The sequence below is a fragment of the Staurois parvus genome, unplaced genomic scaffold (genome assembly GCF_062004578.1).
Source record: "Staurois parvus isolate SC_StPar_1 unplaced genomic scaffold, SC_StPar_1.0 ptg000017l, whole genome shotgun sequence".
Lineage (NCBI taxonomy): Eukaryota > Metazoa > Chordata > Amphibia > Anura > Ranidae > Staurois > Staurois parvus.
Genome location: NW_028317813.1, coordinates 11071293 through 11094271, shown reverse-complemented (window position 1 = coordinate 11094271; position 22979 = coordinate 11071293). Strand labels below are relative to the sequence as shown.

Genomic DNA, 22979 nt, shown 5'->3' with positions numbered 1-22979 from the left:
TGGCCACTACTCAGTCCTCTTACTCCTCGACCTCTCCGCGGCCTTCGACACAGTTGACCACCCCCTCCTCCTCGATAAACTACACTCCATCGGCATCAGAGACTCCGCGCTCTCCTCCTATCTCTCCCAAAGCTCCTTCAGCGTTACCTATAACACTACCACCTCCCCCTCTCTGTTGGGGTCTCCCAAGGCTCTGTCCTCGTGTCCCTTCTCTTCTCCATCTACACCTCCTCCCTTGGCAAACTGATACACTCCCACGGCTTCAACTATCACCTCCATGCCAATGACACGCAAATTTACCTCTCCACCCCTCAACTCACCCCTTCAGTCTCTGCCCATATCCCCACCTGCTGAACGACATATCAGACTGGATGTCGCTCCATTTCCTCAAACTGAACCTTTCAAAAACCGAGCTCCTAATTTTCCCCCCAGCCTGCGCACCCCCCCCCCCTCCATCAGGACCAACAACGCCACCATCAGTCCCAACCCGCAAGCCAAAGTCCTAGGTGTCACTCTAGATTCAAACCTGTCCTTCCAACCCCATGTCCAATCGATAGCAAGCTCATGCAGGCTCCACCTCCGTAACATCTCCAAAATACGTACGTTCCTAACCCCAGACACTACTAAACAACTCGTTCACTCTCTCATTATCTCACGTCTGGACTACTGCAACCCCCTCCTCACCGGCCTACCTCATCACAGACTATCCCCGCTTCAGTCTATCCTGAACTCAGCGGCCACACTCATCCACCTTACCAACCGCTCCTCTTCCACCCCCCTCTGTCATTCCCTCCACTGGCTCCCGATTGCCCAATGCATCAAATTCAAACTACTAACACTGACATACAAAGCCATTCATAACGCTGCCCCAAACTACGTCACCGACCTGATACCCAAATACCACCCAACCCGTAATCTTTGCTCCTCACAAGACCTCCTACTTTCTAGCTCCCTGGTCTCCACCTCCCACGCCCGACTGCAGGACTTCTCCAGGACTTCCCCCATCCTCTGGAACTCACTACCCCAATCCATCAGACTGTCGCCTACCCTCCTCACCTTTAGGCGCACCCTGAAAACCCATCTCTTCAGGGAAGCCTACCCCACCCTCACCTAACTGCCGATCTCCTCCACTCCTCCTACCACTCCATCCCCCACAGCCACTTCCTCCTGTGCCACTATCCCCTCCCTCCTAGATTGCAAGCTCGAAAGAGCAGGGCCTTCAAACCCCTTGTGTATTGTTTTGTTACTGTACTGTCTCATGTACTGTCCCCCACTATAATGTACAGCGCTGAGCAAACCTTTTGGCGCTATATAAATACTGTATAATAATAATAATAATATGCTGGTTTATCACAAAATCAGCATATTGCTCTGGTGAATTTTATTTAACCCTTTTTGGTGGTGAATTCACTTGGAAATGAAGTTTAATGTTGATAAATGTAAGGTTATGCACTTGGGGGCTAAGAATATGCATGCATCATACATACTAGGGGGAGTACAACTGGGGGAATCAATGGTGGAGAAGGATCTGGGGGTTCTGGTAGATCACAAGCTTAATAATGACATGCAATGCCAAGCTGCGGTTTCTAAATCGAGCAAAATCCTCTCTTGTACTAAAAGAGGTATAGACTCCAGAGAGAGAGATATCATTTTACCCCTGTACAAATCATTAGTAAGACCTCATCTGGAATATGCAGTTCAGTTTTGGGCACCAATTCACAAAAAAGAACATAGGGGAGCTGGAGAAAGTACAGAGATGGGCAACCAAACTGATAAGAGGCATGGAGGAGATCAGCTATGAGGAAAAATTAGAGGAACTGAATTTATTCTCTTGAGAAGAAGAGATTAAGGGGGGATATGATCAACATGTATAAAAACATCAGTGGTTCATATAGTGAACTCGGTGTAGAGCTATTCATCCTGAGGTCATCACAGAGGACAAGGGGGCATTTATGTCTGGAGGAAAAGAAATTCAATCTGCAAACACAGAAAGGTTTCTTCACAGTGAGAACTGTGCAAATGTGTAATAGACTCCCTCAGAGTTGGTTCTGGCCAGCTCAGTGGATTTCTTTAAAAAAGGCCTGCATTCTTTCCTAGATACACAGAATATAACTGTATACTAACACCTAAAGGTAAAGTTTATCCAGGGAATATCCAATTGCCTCTTGGGGGATCAGGAAAAAAAAATTTTTCCCTGCAGGAGGAAATTGGATAATGCTTTCCTGGGGTTTGTTGCCTTCCTCTGGATCAACTGTGGGTATACGTTTATAACTTTATTTTTTTTCTATGGTTGAACTGGATGGACTTTTGTCTTTTTTCAGCCAGACTAACTATGTAACTATGTAATTATTATCTCAAAGTTATGGGGGATTTATCAAATTCTACAGATTATCTGTAGATGCCAATAGTGTGGTGTATATTATGATTTACACAATCCCAAAGTGAAATTAAAGACTACAATTTAGTTTTAAATAAAAAAAAGGGTTCATAATTACCTGCTCTGTACAACTATATTGCACAGAAAGATTACCATCTTCCTCTCCAAGCCAAACTGTGTGCATTCATAGCCACGCCTCCACTGCCTCCTTTCAGAAGATTGACTGACAGCAGAAAGTGAAGGAAGCTGTTCTAGAGTGGAGCCAGGTAAGTGTGAAAGGAGGTGGGGAGAGGGGGTGTAGGGTCGCCACCTCACCCCTTTAAAACCAAACACATTCATTACACAGGTTCCTAGGCCAATTTAATGCAGATAAGGCACTAAGTGAGCTTAATTACCACCTTAACAGCTTGCCATCCTGAGGATTTAGCCCCCTTCCTGACCAGGCCATTTTTTGTGTTACGGCGCTGCATTACTTTGACAATTACGTGGTCATGCAACGCTGCACCCAAATGCAATTTATGTCCTTTTCCCTCCAAGAATTGTGCTTTCTTTCAGTGGTATTTGATCGCCTGTGCATTTTGTGCGCTATTAAAAAAAAAAAAAAAAAACTGACAATTTTGAGAAAAAAATATTTTTGACTTTTTGCTATTAAACATTTCTAGTAAAATTTAAAAAAAAAAAAAAAAAAAAAAAATCAAAATTTTGTCATCAATTTAGGTCAAAATGTATTCTGCTCCATGTCTTTGCTAAAATAAAATCCCAATACGTGTAAATTAATTGGTTTACGTGAAAGTTATAGCGTTTACAAATGGCGGTATATATACACTAGGATTTTTGTTTTTACTAGTAATGGTGGCGATCAGCGACTTATAGTAGGACTGCGGCGGGCATTCTGACACTGGGGGGAACTGACATCCAAAGCAGTGTGCACGAGCTGACCGGAAGGAGAACTGTTTTGTTTGCAAACAGTTCTCCTCCCCTTCGGAGATCCTCGACAATCACCGGGCGCTGGCGAGTAATCACCAGCTGGGACCTGGTGATTTGATAGCTGCGGCTGCGAATGGTGGCCTGGGTAAGGCGTGTGCACCCCCTACCCGGAAATGCAAAATCAGACACACACTCACACATAATGCATATACACACGTGATTTTGCACACCAGTGCCGCCCTGTAGCAGTATTTCTGTTATAGGGCAGATGGGAAGCAGGTTATCAGTCTCAGAGCCTGTGTAATCAATATGTGTTCAGTTTTAAAGGAATGGGGTGGCAAGCCTGGGCGGGTCCTTTGGGGGATGTCAAAGTTAGACTTTAGTAACACTTTAAAGTATATAGCCAAACCTTTATTTTAAAGTTATTTTAAAATTGGATGGAAAAGTGAAGGGTTAGTGTTGAGTTTATTGTCGCCTGATTCAGCAACCAAATATTATCTATAAATTGTTAAACTTTAATGTTTTGTCATCTCTTATATTTTAACCACTTCCAGTTCTTAGGCGATTGGTTTTTAGGTAAACGTTATTAAGTGGCACCAGACTGTTGAGAGAGGCAATCCTCCGACATCCAAGTCCCTTGCACAGACAAGGTGCCTAGACCTCTTACCTGCTCAGACAGGCGGGCGTAGGAAGGACTTTTGACTTTAGGGCAGGATTCCTGAGACACCAAGTTCAAGATCCAACCAAACCTCTGCAAGATCAGAGCTATGTTGTCAGCCAGAACCAGTGCTAACTGTTCCCTCAGCAGGAGGTCATCTAACTATCCCATTATGGGGATGTCTTAAGAGTGCAGTAAAGCTGGCATAGGGGTCAGCACCTTTGTGAACACCCAAGCGGCAGAGGATAGGCTAAATGGCAGGGCCACAAACTGGAAGTGCAGAGTACTCACAGCAAAGCATAGAAATTGCTGATGCTCTGGAAAAACGTGGACATACAAATATACATCCTTGATGTCCACAGAAGCTAGAGAAGTCTTCCTGATGTAGGGCAGCCATGACCACCCTGGTGGAATCCATGCTAAATTTCTGGGATGGAATAAAGACAATTAGGGTTTTGATATCCAGGATGGGGCAGATGCCCCCTTTTGCCAAAAGGAAACGACACCCTGCTCCAGTTGACCTGCATGGAGATCTGCTTACAGTGCCTTTAAAAAGTATTCATACACCTTGAAATTTTCCACATTTTGTCATGTTACAACCAAAAACGTAAATGTTTATTACTGGGATTTTATATGTTAGTCCAACACAAAGTGGCACATAATTGTGATGTGGAAGGAAAATTATAAATGGTTTTCAAAATGGTTTACAAATAAATATCTGTAAAGGTGGTGTGAATTTGTATTCAGACCCCCCCCTCCCTGAGTGAATACTTTGTAGAACCACCTTTTGCTGCAATTACAGGTGCAAGTCTTTTTGAGTATGTCTCTACCAGTTTTGCACATCTACAGTGAAATTTTTGCCCGTTGTTTTCAAAATAGTCAGATTGGATGCAGAGCGTCTGAACAGCAATTTTCAAGTCTTGACACAGATTCTCAATTGGATTTAGGTCTGGACTTTGTCTGGGCCATTCTAACACATGAATATGCTTTGATCTAAACAATCCCAGTGTAGCTCTGGTTGTATGTTTAGGGCCATTGTCATGCTGGAAGGTGAACCTCTGCCCCAGTCTCAAGTCTTTTGCAGACTCTAACAGGTTTTCTTCTAAGATTGCCCTGTATTTGGCTCCATTCATCCTCCCATCAACTCTGACCAGCTTCCCTGTTCCTGCTGAAGAAAAGCACCCCCACAACATGATGCTACCACCACGTTTCACGGTGGGGATGGTGTGTTCAGCGTGATGTGCAGTGTTAGTTTTCCACTGCGCATAACATTTTGCTTTTAGGCCAAAAAGTTAAATTTTGGTCTAGTCTAACCAGCGCAGCTTCTTCCATGTTTGCTGTGTCCCCTACATGGCTTCTTGCGAATGGGACTTCTTATGGCTTTCTTCTTGCCACTCTTCCATAAAGGCCAGATTTGTGGAGTGCACAACTTTTAGTTGTCCTGTGGACAGATTCTCCCACCTGAGCTGTGGATCTCTGCAGACCCTCCAGAGTTACCATGGGTCTCTTGGCTGCTTCTCTGATTAATGCCCTCCTTGCCTGGCCTGTCAGTTTAGGTGGACGGCCATGTCTTGGTAGGTTTACAGTTGTGCCATACTCTTTCCATTTTCGGATGATGGATTGAACAGTGCTCTGTGAGATGTTTGAAGCTTTGTATATTTTGTTACAACCAAACCCTGCTTTAAACTTCTCCACAACTTTATCCCTGACCTGTCTGGTGTTTTCCTTGGCCTTCATGATGCTGTTTGTTCACGAATGTTCTCTGACAAACCTCTGAGGGCTTCACAGAACCGCTGTATTTATACTGAGATTAAATTGCACACAGGTGGACTCTATTTACTAATTAGGTGACTTCTGAAGGCAATTGGTTAGGGCTATCTAGGTAAAGGGGGCTGAATATAAATGCACGCCACATTTTTCAGATATGCATTTGTAAAAAATGTTGACAACCATTTATCATTTTCCTTCCACTTCACAATTATGTGCCACTTTGTGTTGGTCTATCACATAAAATCCCAGTAAAATACAATTACATTTTTGGTTGTAACATAACAAAATGTGAAAATTTCAAGGGTTATGAATACTTTTTCTGGGGATTGTATCTGTGCAGCAAGACAGGCAGTTTGAAAGTGATTAACTTGAATTGGGATCTGGGAGCAAAATTCTAGCTTGCACATCCTGGAAACCATTCACCCCCCAACCCAAGCATCCGAGACACAGACTATGCAAGTGTCTGCAAAAGTCCCCCTACTTCAGTGATCGCACCTTTATGCTGAAGACTTCGCTAAGGGTTTGGGGAAATTGGAAGTTCAAGGTCTGTGGGAAGGCTAGATGCTATACTTCTGGTCTTGAAGCCTGGAGTCTGAGGTCATGGAGTTATGAAAAGGACTTGCCTTGGACTCTGTTGAGGGCTGGGTCTTCCCAAACTGAGCGCTAGGCTTCTTTTACTGAAGGAGGCAAGTACTCGTGCCACTGGTAGCAGAGGAGAGTAGCCCAAAGAGTGCGTTGACAGGACCCTCCTATAGGAGAGATGATCTGGGGAAACCTCCGCCAACCCATCCACACTGTAGCTCAAAGTTTGCAGGCGTGAGTTCCAAATACTCTATGACCCATAGATCAACTGTCAGTGGTCAGATCCCAACTAGATACATAGCGCAATATTTTATTTAATAAGGTTTTAGAAGAGAGAATATCCTTTTTGATATATGCAGCTTTGTATGATAGAGGTACTGGTAATTTGCGCAGTTTAGTCTAATGCTACTAGTTGGGATCTAAAATAGATAGGTCAGCTGTGATGTTGATCTCTCAAATGCTGACTAAGACAGAATGTAGTTCAGGACTCACCAGGAATCGGGCTCTAGAAAGGGCCTCCAATCAGTTGTCGATGGGGTCCTTAAAGACAGATGCATCCTTCACTGTGATAGCAGATGCTTTATTAGGATAGGATATTGCCAGATCTACAGAGGGGAAAGCCCACTTTTTGAACAAAATCCTTCACAAACTGGCTTAGTAGGTACAAACTTTGTCAGGATGTTTACAGTCTGCATAAAGGAAAAACTATAAACAGTGGGTGCACTGAAAAGGACTTTGTGGTCTTAGGAGTACTAAAGGATTCTAGATTGGGGACAGAGATGATAGAGGCTATTTGCCGGTTCTTAATTTTTTAAATGGTGCATACCACATCCATAAGAGCCAGAAACGGTTTTGGAGCATTTGCAGAATACTGTAATTCCTCAGATGCAGGTTTGTCTGTCAAGCACTGATGAGACTCTGCTTTAGATAGAGGCTTGGCAGCTGTAGAAGCCAGGGGTAGATCAGACAGAAATTATGCAGCAGAAGCCACAAGAGTTCTTGAAGCCTCTGCAGTCAGAAAACACAGTGCTATTTATCCATGAAATCCTGCATGACTGCAATGAAATCTTCCATTAACAGAGCAGAGGAGCCCGACGGCAAAATTCCAGATGTAGATACCTAGCCCATCAGTGGCTGCACTATAGGCACCGGAACAGTGCAGAGCGCGCTAGAGGCACTCAATGCATTAAAAAAAAAAGGAGTAGTCCCACTAACCAAGTAACATCTAGTGCTAATCTGGAAAAGCCTACTCACAAAGTGAGTCTTCACAGACAGGGAAAAAGCTAAGGAAACAGCAGAGCTCTTAATCTGGAAAGCACTTGTGGCTAAATTTTACCAGTTTGCGATTTCTGGAAAGTGGCACTAGCAGAACCCAGTGCCAGCAGCTCACATTCCAGGCTATCCCCACAATGTCCAGTTCGGCAGGGCAGGGGTATAGCACTCCAGAGTCAATGAAAAGACCAATTTGCATACCTGCCATGTAGAGACCAGCTCAAGCAATGTAGCAGGGATCTTGAGAATCTTTAAAGAAAAATATTTTGTAAAAAATGTGGACTTTGGAGACATGCTGGGAAAAAGAGGGGGTTGTCCTGTGAAGGCCTACAAGTTTTTTGTTTGCTAGTGTCTCCTGTATGTGGAATTATAACCAGAAAGTAAAGGAATTTGTGTCACCAATCAGACAAAGAGATCCATGTATTAGATTTATAATACAAGTACCAATGAAAAGAACAGCTGCATGGTTTAATCTTGCCAAGCTCATGCACCTGATGATTAGTATTTTCAGATCAGAATTATAAAACAACTGCACATTGGAGTGCATAGGCGGAGGTGAAAGCCTGCCAGTAAACCAACTCAACTTGAGAGATGTACTTGTACTTGTAGTCATAACTAATGGCCAATAGGCTTCAGTGAATGATGCTTTTTTTTTTTTTTTTTTTTTTAGTACAACCACTAACAATGAATGTATAGGCACTAATTTTTAATGTTCTACATAACTATACTATACATACTTACATAGCTATTCAAAAGGGGTCAGCATGATGTGATCCCACAGGAGTTAAATTTTGAACCTAAGGGGTCTACTAAATGTTTTTACAAAACAACCTCAAGACTCCAATGACAAGATCATAAAACACAATGAAAACAAAATAATAAAATATATGCTTGGCTCGCTGATGAGTGCAAGAAGAAAATTACAGAATCTCCCACACCAAGACATCCGTGAATATTCTCCCAGATGAGGAAAACAGGCAAGAAATACTTCACTGTTGATTCTGTCAGAACTTTAAGGCAAAAGTACACAAGATTAGGTGGCACAAACCTTGTCCAAAAGACTCTATACTCTTCTTCAGGGTTTCCAAGTCAGCTGTAAAGCGTGCAGCACGACCCAGTTCCTCATCATACTTCCGCTCACTAACGAAATGCTACAAGACAAGTGATACTAAGTGATGCCACAGGTAAATCAAGAAGGAAAGGTTTATAGGTTATCAAACTTACAGGTGGAAATGACTCGACAAAATTGCATGAACAAAAGAGGAAAGAGGGAGGCATATACGTTAATATAACTATCATGAAAAACATTTTGTCATACCACAAATAACTGGAGGGCATTAGCAGCAGGGTAGATAAACTGACTGAAATACATTAGAACTAGTCCAGTTGCTACTGTGTTTACAGAGCTTGGAAAAGCGTATTTACATCTACGGTTTTACCATAACTTCCTAACAATGGAAGAAATTAAACATGTTGGACATTTTACTTATGTGTGTGATAATATTCATAATTTGGAAGGCCAACCTTAATATCAGCACGGAGCTCTGCCAGCTGCTCTTCAGACATGCGCACAGCCACATCAGTGAGCTTCTTTAGCTCCTCTGCCTTCTTCTGTCGGCTGTCCAGAATCTCCACTGTGAAAAGATACACAAACCGCACATCAAAAAACATTAACATTGGTATAGTTGCTGTATCTGCCTGGATGTAAAATGACAAGCATGTGAAGGATATTTAAGGCATTACTTTAATGCCATTCCTTAATTTACCAAGAAATACACTTTATTGCAGCTCCCATTAAATTTTTTTTGTTTTTGATACTGTGGGAATGAGAAAAATTCAGGTCCTGTTATATACAGTTGTGTTCAAAATAATAGCAGTGTGTTGAAAAAAGTGAATAAAGCTCAAAATCCTTCTAATAGCTTTTATTTCCATACACACAAATGCATTGGGAACACTACACATTCTATTCCAAATCAAAACATGAAGAAAAATATATCAAATTTGTGTTGTTCCTCTAAAAAAAATTGAAGAAAAGTGAATATTAGACTGTTCAAAAAAATAGCAGTGTTTGTATTCTTCTTTACAAACTCAAACATTCACTATATAAACTGAAAAATGTTTGAAGATTTTGCTTTCCTTTGAATCAATTAATATTTAGTTGTATAAGCACTATTTCTGAGAACTGCTGTACATCTGTGTTGCATGGAGTCAACCAACTTCTGGCACCTGTGAACAGGTATTCCAGCCCAGGATGATTGGACTACATTCTACAGTTCTTCTCCATTTCTTGGTTTTTCCTCAGAAACTGCATTTTTGATGTCACCCCACAAGTTTTCTATTGGATTAAGATCCGGGGATTGGGCTGGCCACTCCATAACGTCAATCTTGTTGGTCTGGAACCAAGATGTTGCACTTTTACTGGTGTGTTTGGGGTCGTTGTCTTGTTGGAACACCCATTTCAAGGGCGTTTCCTCTTCAGCATAAGGCAGCATGACCTCTTCAAGTATTCTGATGTATTTAAACTGATCCATGATCCCTGGTATGCGATAAATAGGCCCAACACCGTAGTATGAGAAACATCCCCATATCATGATGCTTGCGCAACCATGCTTCACTGTCTTCCCAGTGTACTGTGGCTTGAATTCAGTGTTTGGGGGTCGTCTGACAAACTGTCTCCGGCCACTAGACCCAAAAAGAACAATCTTACTTTCATCAGTCCACAAAATGTTGCGCCATTTCTCTTTAGGCCAGTCAATGTGCTCTTTGGCAAATTGTAACCTCTTCAGCATGTCTTTTTTTCAACAGAGGGACTTTGTGGGGGCTTCTTGCAGATAGCTTGGCTTCACATAGGCGTCTTCTAATTGTAACAATACTCACAGGTACCATTCGAATGGTAGTTTTTTGCTTTCTTCCACGTCTTTCAGGTTTTGGTTGCCATTTTGGCTTCACATAGGCGTCTTCTAATTGTAACAGTACTCACAGGTATCCATTCGAATGGTAGTTTTTTGCTTTCTTCCACGTCTTTCAGGTTTTGGTTGCCATTTTAAAGCATTTGCGATCATTTTACCTGAGCAGCCTATCATTTTCTGCACTTCTTTATATGTTTTCCCCTCTCCAATCAACTTTTAATCAAGGTACGCTGTTCTTGTGAACAATGTCTGGAATGACCCATTTTCCTCAGAATTTCAAGAGAAATGCACTGTAACCAGCATGTACAGTTGCTGCCTTCCTTCCTTAAATAAGGGCAATAATTGCCACCTGTTTTTCAAAGAATGAATGACCTCACTAATAGAACTCCACACTACTATTATTTTGAACATGCCCCTTTCAATGAGTGATTTAATTACACAGAATCAGCAGCATGCATGTCATGACTGTTGGGTCTGTTGGATTTCTATTACTCTACTACACCTGCTAGTAAATTATTTGCCATGTAGAAATATCATTTCTACCAAAAACAGTGATTGATCAGGTTAGTGATGTCTGACTGCTATTATTTTGAACACAACTGTATGTACAAGAAAGAGGGGGTGCAGTCATCAACTGGATAACAGGGCTTGGAAAGCAATTAATTGTGAAGGGTTTTATTACACCTTCCTCATGTTGCTTAAAATGGTTTGCGGTGTTCTCTTTGGAGAGATTTCTGACAAAAGGTTCTAATCCTTCGCCACTGTGTCAAACAAAATGAAAAGGTTTAGCTGGAGATGGGTTTTCAATAGAAGTTTCTATAGCAGCAGCCCTTATTTATCAATATATCAGACAACTGATTCACTCTGTGCAGCCCACAAAGACATACCAAAATTTTTCCTTGAATCTTTCATACTTCCCAGAGAAAAAGACAGGCTTTTGTAGACTATGCAATCATCTGAATGTATTCTTATCTCACATATAGTGCTAAATGAGGTGTATTATGGCTAATTATGTTCTTTTATCATTTGTATGATTTCACACATAAACAGTAAATATTTTCAAATATGGTTAAGCAAAGTGTGTCAAGATAAAATCAAAATTGAGTGACATCCAGCCTAAAAGGAATTTTCATATTTTACATAACTCCTCCCAAAAACCAGCCCTCTACTTGCATCAGGGCTGAGGGTTCTTGAAAAGCATACCGAGGTAGCATGTTGTGAGGTGTCAGGAAGCTAAGTACTACTAGCCATGATCAGTGGGCATTCCATGGAGAAGTACAGAGACCTAATGATGACGAGAACACTGGGTCTAAATTAATGCATGCAATGAAAATAGCAAGTTTTGACTTAATGTCATTAGCATGTTGATAGGGGGGGGGGGGGGGCTACATGACTCTCTCACTGTGGGCACCAGATATAAAAGAATTGGATTTTTGGCTAGAAGGCTCCATTTACATCTTTTTGCTCTAATGAACTGCATGCATATGTATTAATGATATGTATTCATACAGGTTTAAAATGGGAAATAATGTACACACATCACTGTCCGTGAGGCCCATGCTATGATATAAAGGGGAGAGTGAGGGCACCAATGTAAAGGTGGGGATCTGTGTTGCAACCTTTTCTACACACCACAGCTGAGCCGAGAGCTGCTGAGTGGTACTATGATGTGATGTAATCTGATTTAGTAGAAGAAACATGAGATTCAGACCTCCGCTGGATGAAAAAAATGGTCCTGTCCTGACCTCCATGGATTTTAACTCAATACCCTGATGTGCATTAACGTGTGTTTTACAGGCCATAGTTGGAACCACACAAGCTTCAAATCGGTTCATATAATTTATATAACATACAGATTATTTTATCACGCAATCATTTTTAAAGCCATAAAAAGTATGAATCATCATTACTTACTTGCTTCAGCTTTCACTTTGTCCATTTCTGCTAAAAGTGCCACTTCTCTGTCCATAAGGCTAGAGAGAAAAGAACAATTGGTAATTTGAGAGAAAATAAATCAAAAGAGCCAGCAGGTGGCAGAAGATGACAACTTTGTAAAGACACTTCACTAGTAAACTCAAAATTGTTGATTGCAGAGAATGTACAGTGGTTGTGCATTTGTTTTACAGGAAAAATACACAATTCTGCATTTCAATATTTCATATTTGCCCATTTCCAGTTATCAAGTTAAGCCCTACACCCCTTTTAAAAAGGGGGGGGGGAAATCGGGAGATGCGGGGAGGAGAGTGGGGTTTTGTCTCTTCCCTCCCACTCAGCTCTCTCCTCACTGAATCCTGCAGACTGTAATTCCAGCTCCACCCCCTTTTTTTTCCTGAACTCTCAGGCAAGCTTTATAAATTCACCACTCTGAACGGATGTAGAGAAGATAAGACTACAGACAGAGGTACAAATTTTGTAGCAAGATTTGTTTAATCTCTGTGTATCACCTGAGGCCAGTCACTTCACTGGGTATATGTAAGAGTTTAAAACCACTTAGTATTTTTTTTTTTAATTAAAAAAAAAACAAAAAAAAAAAAAAACGGAAATAGAAAATCTAAAGTTACTTTGGGCCCACAGCATTGTTCTGCAGTACTCCAAATGCTAGCAATCATGTTATTATTGACTGCAACTTGTCAGCAATAGGACCACGATATAAAGCAATCACCTACTTTTATGACGATGTACCCTCACTAGTCAAAACATTGCCAAATTTTTCTTGCCAACGAAGAAGCAGTCATTTCAACAATTCCAAATAACAATTAGGCACTTTGCTGGTGTCATTACAAAAATCACTTCTCTGTTCCATGTTTCTGGATTCTATTGTCCACAGACTTCAATGATCCTATTTCTCATATACTAATTTCTAATCAATCTTTATATTTAAACATTGTTTATGTCACAAGGGAAAGGGCAATACAAACAGGCTGACTTTCAGGAATAAAGTAGGCCCATGACCAGTGTATGGACAAGAGGTAGTTCAAAGATAAAAGATGTTGGGTAACTACAGCAGATTAATAACACAGCAACAAAATGGGAGGTGAAGTAGAAGAAAACTTGCACTTGAGCAGTTTAGTGCTGTTGTACTTACATACATGCGATTCAGTGTGTGTGCATTATAAAATTGTTTTGTTTTTTTTTTTGTTTTTTTTTTTACAGTTTTTGTTTCAATCAACATTTTTTTAGTACAATTCAAGAGGTATTCATATTTACTCATTTAGTATACATGCCCATTTCTAGATCAGCATCACAAAATGATTGTGCTCCCCTGCTCATCTCATCTTACCAGTCACTTACAGACAAAGCTCTGCAGTCTTTACATTAAGTACATTAACCCATGACCACAAACCAGGTTTCAGTGGACTGAAGTGAAAACAGTAATAAGGTGTTTCTGATTTGTGAACAGAAGTCACGTACTGTTTGACATAAATGACTGAGCAGGCCCATGTATGGCATGCATGTAATATCACGACGAATTTAGTAACATAAATCTGCGGTCCTAAAACTCAAAGCATTCATAAAATTCCTACTAAAGCTTTGCTGTAGCAAAGACCTTTTATGTCTAACTAATTGGTGGTTTAAAGTCCTTAGCTAAAAAAATGTTACCTGCTGAACGACATATCAGACTTGATGTCGCTCCATTTCCTCAAACTGAACCTTTCCAAAACCGAGCTCCTAATCTTCCCCCCAGCCCACGCCCCCCCCCCCTCCATCGTAACCAACAACGCCACCATCAGTCCCACCCCGCAACCCAAAGTCCTAGGTGTCACTCTAGATTCAAACCTGTCCTTCCAACCCCATGTCCAATCGTTGGCAAACTCATGCAGACTCCACCTCCGCAACATCTCCAAAATACGTTCGTTCCTAACCCCAGACACTACTAAACAACTCGTTCACTCCCTCATTATTTCACGTCTGGACTACTGTAACTCCCTCCTCACCGGCTTACCTCATCACAGACTATCCCCGCTTCAGTCTATCCTGAACTCAGCGGCCAGACTCATCCACCTTACCAACTGCTCCTCTTCTGCCACCCCCCTCTGTCATTCTCTCCACTGGCTCCCGATTGCCCAACGCATTAAATTCAAACTACTAACACTGACATACAAAGCTATTCACAATGCTGCCCCAAACTACCTCACCGACCTGATACCCAAATACCACCCAACCCGTAATCTTCGCTCCTCACAAGACCTCCTACTTTCTAGCTCCCTGGTCTCCACCTCCCACGCCCCACTGCAGGACTTCTCCAGGACTTCCCCCATCCTCTGGAACTCACTACCCCAACCCATCAGACTGTCACCTACCCTCCTCACCTTTAGGCGGACCCTGAAAACCCATCTCTTCAGGGAAGCCTATCCCACCCTCACGTAACAGCCGATCTCCTCCACTCCTCCTACCACTCCATCCCCCACAGCCACTTTCCCCTCCCTCCTAGATTGTAAGCTCGAAAGAGCCTGGCCCTCGAACCCCTTGTGTATTGTTTTGTTACTGTATTGTCTCATGTACTGTCCCCCACTACAATGTACAGCGCTGAGCAACTTTTTGGCGCTATATAAATACTGTATAATAATAATAATAAAGAAGCAGAACGCACACAAAGTAGTAGAACTGCTATAAAGGGCCAGTTAAACCACCTAATAATTTTGTACACCACTTGGGGACCCTGTTGCCAGAATCTCTGTGCTTGACTTCCTGGGTCTACCCCCTGCTTTACCCATTATGACGGTTTCCCTCTCTTCCTGTTGGCTTGTGTTCTTATATTTTAAGGCATGAAACTAGAGGATCTAAAACATGCAAAACTGGGAGGAAACATCTCTAAACTCCACAGGAACCGAGTTAGGACTCAAATGAATCTCATGTTGGAAGTCAGGGAGTGCCTCAGCCCACCAGGCTCTACCTTTAACCTAAACACATTCAGGTGATCTGACACTTTTAGGCTTTCTTTATACAAAAATGATTTTTATCACAATGATCATTAACCCCTTCACGCCAACGTTACATTAATATGCGGCCTCCCAGAACTGGGCTTTTTTCCATGGGGCCACATATTTGCGTTCCTGTCTTTGTGCTGGGAGCGTGCCACACAGCGTGCTCCCAGCACAAAGACCAGGGTGTCACAGAGCCCCAGGTCCCGTTCTAACGATCGGGACCCCCGATTCAAGGTCACATTACCGCTGTAATAGCATCTGATTGGCTATCACAGTGATTAGTCACTGTGAAGCCTGCCGCCCTTGGTTTCTTCTCTCTGAATGGAGGAGATACATTGTATCTCTCTCTCTCCTTGCAGAGAGAGAGAAAAAAAAGATAAAATCAATAAATAAAAGAAAAAATACCTAGATCAAGGGTTGATCTAGTTAAGTGCCAGGGTTAGTGTTTGGATCAAGGTCATGGTCAAAGGTCCAGGTCAAATGTCAGGATTTTTTTTAAAATTGGTATCAGTGTCAGTTAGTGTGATTTAGATAAAAAACAAAATGCGCACTATTGCTTCTGGGCTGTAGTACAGGTACAAATAACATACACATATATGGTATCATGGCGATCGTCAAAAGCTGGAAAATTTATTTTGGGTTGTTCTTTGGTGGTAGGTTATGGTAGTAACAAGAAACACACAGCTAAATTAAAAAAAAATAATTTTTTTTTTACTATTTTGGGCCAGTTTTTCTTTGATGATAATAATAAAAAAAAAAAAATCAGGAGCTATCCATTGCCTTTTACCACCAAAAAAAATCCCAACTTGTCCTGAAAAAAAACAAGGTATACCTGGATGTACAAAGTAGTTGTGATTATACTTAGGCTTTAAGATTTGTTTTACCCCTAGGCGTGAAGGGATTAAACTGGCTGTATCACTAGAGGTATCTCTAGGCTCAATACTTTATCACTGGAAGTGATGGAAAATCTCCCCAGTGGAAAATCAGATCACATTTAAAAAAAAAAAAAAAAGTGAAAATGTAATCTTTGACTGTTCTTACAGGAAAAAGTTGTCCCCTACTGGTTATGAGACTAAAGATGTTTAAGGATAATTTTCCTACACAAAATGGCCATGAGAAGAAAAAAAAATGATCTTCTGTTGAAATGCTAGATGTCTGGCGGTCATGCTGACCTTTGAATGTCAATACTTTGATTCTATGAGTCAGAAGAAAGTCAGAACCTCAGATATCTATACTTGATATAGGTCATTGACACAGACTTTATTCAGGCCAAAGGATGAGCATAAAAGCTTGGGCAACTAGAATTGAAAGAAATAAAAAGTGCAGCCTACATATTTCTCCTATGATAGGTGTCCTTTAAACTGCATATGAACCTATGCTCTAGTACTTGAATAGATCTAGAACAGCATTCAAATTAGTGGTTTTACTTTGAATAAGTAAAGGGTTTTTTTTTTCTAACATTTGCTGCTTTATCTGCTTATCCGTCGTGCAAAAAAGGGCAAGACAACACCCTGACTTATAAAAACTGTCCTGAAGCTGGAGTAAACGTTTGTCCCCTTATATTTATTGAAGGAGTTTCCACCTGGCTGAAAGCCAAAGCAGCTGAGGAGTTTCTTTTTCTCCACTATACGGAACCAAGCTTCCTGGTTCTCACTCACTGTGCACGCAACTCCAGGATAGAAACGGGTTAGGTGCTGAAGCATCTAGCAACACAAACAGCCACTGACGTCTATACTATGTATGCAAGTAAAAACAAATAAGGGAACACTGACATTTAACTAAAGCTCTCTGCTTTAAAGAAACAGTATGTAACAAAAGCACATAAGGTAACAGCCAATTATACTGTTGGAAATATTCCTCGTCTTGTTTTGAATAAACAATAACCTTAGCCCTTGGATGCAGAGGGGGCTTTTCTGACTTGATCCTGCAAAAGTTGTGCTTTAATTTAACATGATGACAGTACAGACTGTGGACACAGGCAGTTTGAGAAGCCGCGCTTAATAATGATCTGCTAAACCACTATATCGCTTTGCCCCTCCACGTTGAAAAAGAATTGCTCCAAACAAACATGGAATTTAAATGGACTAAAGCTGACCATGCACGAGTCCTTCTATTTGTTCAACCAGCAGGTTGAAAAAAAAAAAACAAAAAATCTCAACCAAGTCCCTCATCCACACATTCCGTGTTACACAATCCTCCCCACGATGTCTTTATATTCTGACAGTGGGGAGACCCCCACCATCAGAATACACAGATCAGGGCTTCAGTCTAATGCCTGTCATGCTGACAGGTTAAAAAAAAACTACTGTCGGGGCAGCTGAACAAAAGTCAATCTGTAGACTTATGTTCAATCACACTGGCCACACACAGCAAAATTCAGCAAGTCCCTGCTGAACAGGCTGAATTTCGATCCATTCCTGATCAGCTTAAAATGGAGCCTTCTCCTGACAATTATTTGATGTGCTTAACAGCTCCGCTAGCCTTTAGGCTAACGCTACCTTAAAGACCATGTTATATAAAATATCCAGGTTGTAACATGGTGCTAGCTAACTCTACCTTAAAGACCATGTTATATAAAATGTCCAGGTTGTAACATGGTGCCAGCTAACCCTACCTTAAAGACCATGTTATATAAAATATCCAGGTTGTAACATGGTGCCAGCTAACCCTACCTTAAAGACCATGTTATATAAAATGTCCAGGTTGTAACATGGTGCCAGCTAACCCTACCTTAAAGACCATGTTATATAAAATATCCAGGTTGTAACATGGTGCCAGCTAACCCTACCTTAAAGACCATGTTATATAAAATGTCCAGGTTGTAACATGGTGCCAGCTAACCCTACCTTAAAGACCATGTTATATAAAATATCCAGGTTGTAACATGGTGCCAGCTAACCCTACCTTAAAGACCATGTTCTATAAAATGTCCAGGTTGTAACATGGTGCCAGCTAACCCTACCTTAAAGACCATGTTTTATAAAATGTCCAGGTTGTAACATGGTGCCAAGTGGGGTGCAGTCCTACCTGGAAATTATTTTAGAGATCTACTAAATTTTGCTGCAATGAATGCTATATAATGAATTTAAGTATACCGGGTAGATGTTCTGAGCATAGGTGTAATGTTTACTGAAGAGTATATATACAGTTCACAGATTTGCGTTGTTACCCAGAGTCACCCTTTATTTGGCTTAATTATGAACACATTTTAAATCTGCAATCCATTTCTTTTTTAAATTAAACTGGAGTTTATATATATATATATATACATATATATATATATATATATATATATAGTAGCCGATCAATACACCACCTATGGCCAAACATGGCACATTTATGTAGTGCTAGCATTGCATTGTCCATTCACTGCACATAAGCATATATAACTTTATAGGTGTCAACATGAGTGAACTCTAAGAGAACTGCATAAAAAGTAGTATATGCAAATTAAAGGGTTAAAAGGAACTTGCAATGCTGCTACATATAACCAGTAATGAGCTCAGGTGTATTCAGACTAGGATCTGAACCTGCCAGGAAGCGGTCACCTGTATGGGCAAATCAACTGTGGCTGAGGCATTCCCCTACCTGTACGTATACACCCCCTTGTATTCGTGTGCGGGGAATGTGCTGACAGCACGTGATTGGCCTGTACAGGTGAAAGCTTCCTGGTGGGTAGCCCAAGCTCATTACTACACACATAGGGCTGAAATTCAACAGTTCATCTTTTTTAACTTCAAACACAACAAACTAACAGATTTGTGAATAACTGGCATACATATTAGAGACAAATCTAATCTCATCTGAAACAAACGCGGGACATCTATATTTCTTGAAAAGTGGGCTTCCTTTATTAGAAGAACTAAGCCTAAAATATATTTTAGCTACCCTGTACTGCAGCAATCTAGACGTCAAACTGCAGCTCTTTTGAACAAAGAGCAGGGCCAGCTCTCCTTTGGTCTGACACCCTTCACCTTGCCACCCCCCTTACAACCTGAAAAAGCCATAGATTAGTGCACCGGCTGCTGGTCATGTCAGGCCATAGTAGAGTCAGCCTGCTGATTTGCATAAGAGCCACTCTCCAGATTGCAGCACCATAGGGTATTTTAAACCTTGCTGCAACACTGGACAGTTAAATAAAGAGTAAAAGAAGATCAGATTTATTAAGGCTACCATTTATACACTGATCATATGCGTTTTTGCCGTGGTTTTACTACACTTGCAGTTGTACAGGACATGTGACTCAAAACCACATCAAAAACACAATGTTGGTGTGTTCTTGTGGTGTTTTCCCACCGATTTCCATTGGGAGGTGCCGCAAGCAGGATATTAAAAAATGCACCGGACCCGCAATGGAGCAGTGTGAAGAGTCCCATAGAATATATGGTCACCAGTTTCTCTTCTGCTATTTTTAACGAAAAAGCGGAAGAAAAGGGATCAGTGTGAAAGCAGTCCAATGTATATGCAGCATGGATGCATTAGAATAATGCATTCTGAGGGTTCAACTAGCCTTCAAACTTATCCAGCTGTGCAATGTCAGAAATTTCTATAGAGGAAAATAAAAGAATGGGAAATGGTTAAAAGTACTGTACCAAGAGACTATCAAGGGGGCCATCATTAACCACTCCTCAAAAGGTCTGCCTACCTATCATGTGGATTTAATGGCTTCAATACTTTCTGAGACACTGACCTGAAACATATGGGAGGTTCTGACTCGGACAATGAAATATTTTTAAAGTAAAGATGTATTAGCACAGCAGCTATAAATGACAGGACAGAGCTGAATCCGTCACAGGATTACGCTCAGCTGAGCATGTTTGTCAGTGAGGCAGGGTTATCATGGGTCATAAAAATACTCCCTTGCACAATGTAGGACTGGCGTGGCAAGTGTGCACCATAAAGGTGCTGGAGAAATGAAACAGCCCAAGGCCATGTTTCCTGATAGTCAACATGTACACAGCATGAAACGAAACAGAGGGATAAGCATTGCTGACAGCAGGGAGCTAGCTTTGAGTTACATAAGTGAATTTACAAGAGAATTACAGTACAACATAAATTGTAAACCTGCTCATAAAAGAGAACCACTCACACATGAATAACATATTACCTGCTACAACTATCAAGATGTTATTCTTCTAAAAAAAAAATTATCATCAGGACAAATTCTGCACAGATAGTGGATAGAGCAAGATTTACTTCATTACAAAAGAATTGAGCATATGTTCTGTATTCACCTTTATACACCATGACATGATTTAGTGTATTTCATATGTACTCCGCTGGTGGCTGATGTCACTGAGCCCGTCAAGGCTGTGGAGAGATCCCGACTTTAATGTCAGATTCCAACCAGATGTGTGGACTGGCGGCAGCTGGCTCAGCCTCTAAGTGAGCCTCTGATAGCCTGAGCCAGTCGATCCCACCCCCTGCACAGACTGATGCTCCAGTGTGCACTGGAAAGGCAGAAAGACAGTAAGGAACGGTCACTGAAGACCGAGAACTAAGCGATCAGCGGTCTTTGATCGCTCAGTTCTCAGTCTCAGAGGTCAGTTGGGGACAGATGCAAAACTGGATTGAGGCTGCATCCACCTAGGTTAGTGTGTAAGTTTGTTTTTTGTTTAATATTTCCAAACTTCTCTTTTAAAAGAGAAGTTTGGGGGTTTTTTTTCCCCCACAAATTATACTTACCTAGGTAGATGCAGCATGAGGTCCGATGAGGCATCTGTCCCCCGCCGGCTCCAAGTGTAAGAACTCAGCGATCATATGACCACTGAGTTCTCACTGCTGCTGTGAGCAGAGAGCAGTGACTGTCAGTCACCACTGTCTGCTCTGCCCCCCCTGTGGTCACTGGAGTGCTGGCCTGTGGAGGGGGAGGGAGCGGCTTGCTCAGGCTCTCAGTGGCTCACTGAGAGGCTGAGTAAGGTGCCGCTCCAGACTCGGGTAGATCCCGACTTTAAAGTCAGGATCTTTCCCCAGTCTGGACTGGCTGAGTGATTTCAGCTGGCTGTCAGCTAAAAACGGGTCATGTTTGTACTTCTCCTGTGCATCACAGGAGTGCAGAACGGACAAAAGAGCTTTGGCTGTACTTCCCCTTTAACACAATTTACTTTAGAAGAGAGCATCTACAGCCTTTCAGGTCCAAGGTTCATATCCCACCAGAGACACTTTCTGCCAGGAATTTTTTTTTTAGGTTTACTCCATGTATGTGTGAGTTTTCTTTGATTTTTCTAGGTTCGTCACACCAATCCAAAAACAATAATAGTGGTAGATAAATAGCAACCATCCAGAGCTGTTGCAACAATGCAAATAAGTGCGCTAAGGACATAACACTGTAATCAGAAAAAATGCAACTCATCCTAGGGACTCAATCACTGTGTAATATGTCTGTGCTTTATAAAAATGAAAAGCCAAGGCCCTTTATCTGGCCTTTGAGGAGAAAAAGCAAAAGATATATATAAAATATATCATTCTGATTTCAAGGGCTGCTACAGTCTTGTGATACCAGGAAAAGAATACCACTAGATATAAAAACAGCAAAAGCTTACCAGGTCTGCAGTTCATGAAAAGTCTGCTTCATTTTCTTAATAGAGTTGTCCATTTCTTCCTTCACTACTATGCGATACCGTGCCAAGGACACTGAACATCGCTGTAAGTCCTTAACAGATTTCTCAATGTTGGCACCTGCAAAATACAATGTCATCAGAAATTCTATGGTCTTGCACACTGAAGAGCTTACCTAAAATGTACTTTGTTTGTGATTGTTATTGGGGATTTCAGTAGAAGTAGTATGTGTAAGTACGGAGCATTAGGGTTACCGTTTACAACTTCAGTGAACTGTTAAATCATTTGTAATTCTGTTCAGCCAGTTTTGTAATTCCCAAACTCCAGCAACTTTCATAGCCAGAAAAATGACACCATATTTTCAAGGGATCAGTAACTCAGTAGTTTAGCTCATCTCACTACCTATCAAGCTCATTGGACAATGAACAGACAGAAGAACACTAATCTGTGTCTTGCCCTTCAGTAGGCACATTTCAACCAATGGAACTGTATGACACAGCACAGCCTAACTGGCTTACATTTTGACCCTCCTCCTCCTCCTAACAGAATTTTACTGTGCAGAAGATTATAGAAAAATAATATACAGGAAAATTGAGGTACTTATACCAGATCTACAGTTTCTGATTTAAAGGAATACAGCAATTGTTTTCATTTCTAAAATACACATAACTTTTACATAAATTACATCTCCAATCACAACACGGATTCAGCTAATTTTAGAGCTATATGGCGTATTAACTGTGACCATATAGTTTATGACTTTTAGCCTGGCAGTACCTTTGTAGGTACATGCACCTTGTTCAGGCAGACTTTGTTAGAAATGGACAGGCACAAGATCAAGCTGCATGCGATCGATTTTATTTCTAACGTACAGTCTAGTTGGAACTCTAATCCCAATAGACAAGCTCTGCTTCTTTCTGTTGACTTTTCAAACTGTGTGTGGCCCTCCCTGTTTGAAAGAAATCGATTGTTAGATCAAATTCTGTCAAACGGAAACACAA

The 22979-nt window shown here is 41.4% G+C and overlaps 1 protein-coding gene across 4 annotated transcripts in view; it reads right to left on the bottom strand.

Annotated features, from left to right (window-relative positions):
• The window catches only part of SPATS2 (spermatogenesis associated serine rich 2), a 142054-nt gene that overhangs the window by 12460 nt on the left and 106615 nt on the right, over window positions 1-22979 (bottom strand). For all 4 annotated transcript variants that reach the window (XM_089679637.1, XM_089679646.1, XM_089679655.1 and 1 more), the window contains 4 exons: window positions 21963-22098; window positions 12410-12468; window positions 9111-9220; window positions 8635-8737 (listed from right to left, as the gene is read on the bottom strand). In XM_089679637.1, the coding sequence (XP_089535763.1) occupies window positions 8635-8737; window positions 9111-9220; window positions 12410-12468; window positions 21963-22098 (408 nt within the window). The remainder of the gene's footprint in view (window positions 1-8634; window positions 8738-9110; window positions 9221-12409; window positions 12469-21962; window positions 22099-22979) is intronic.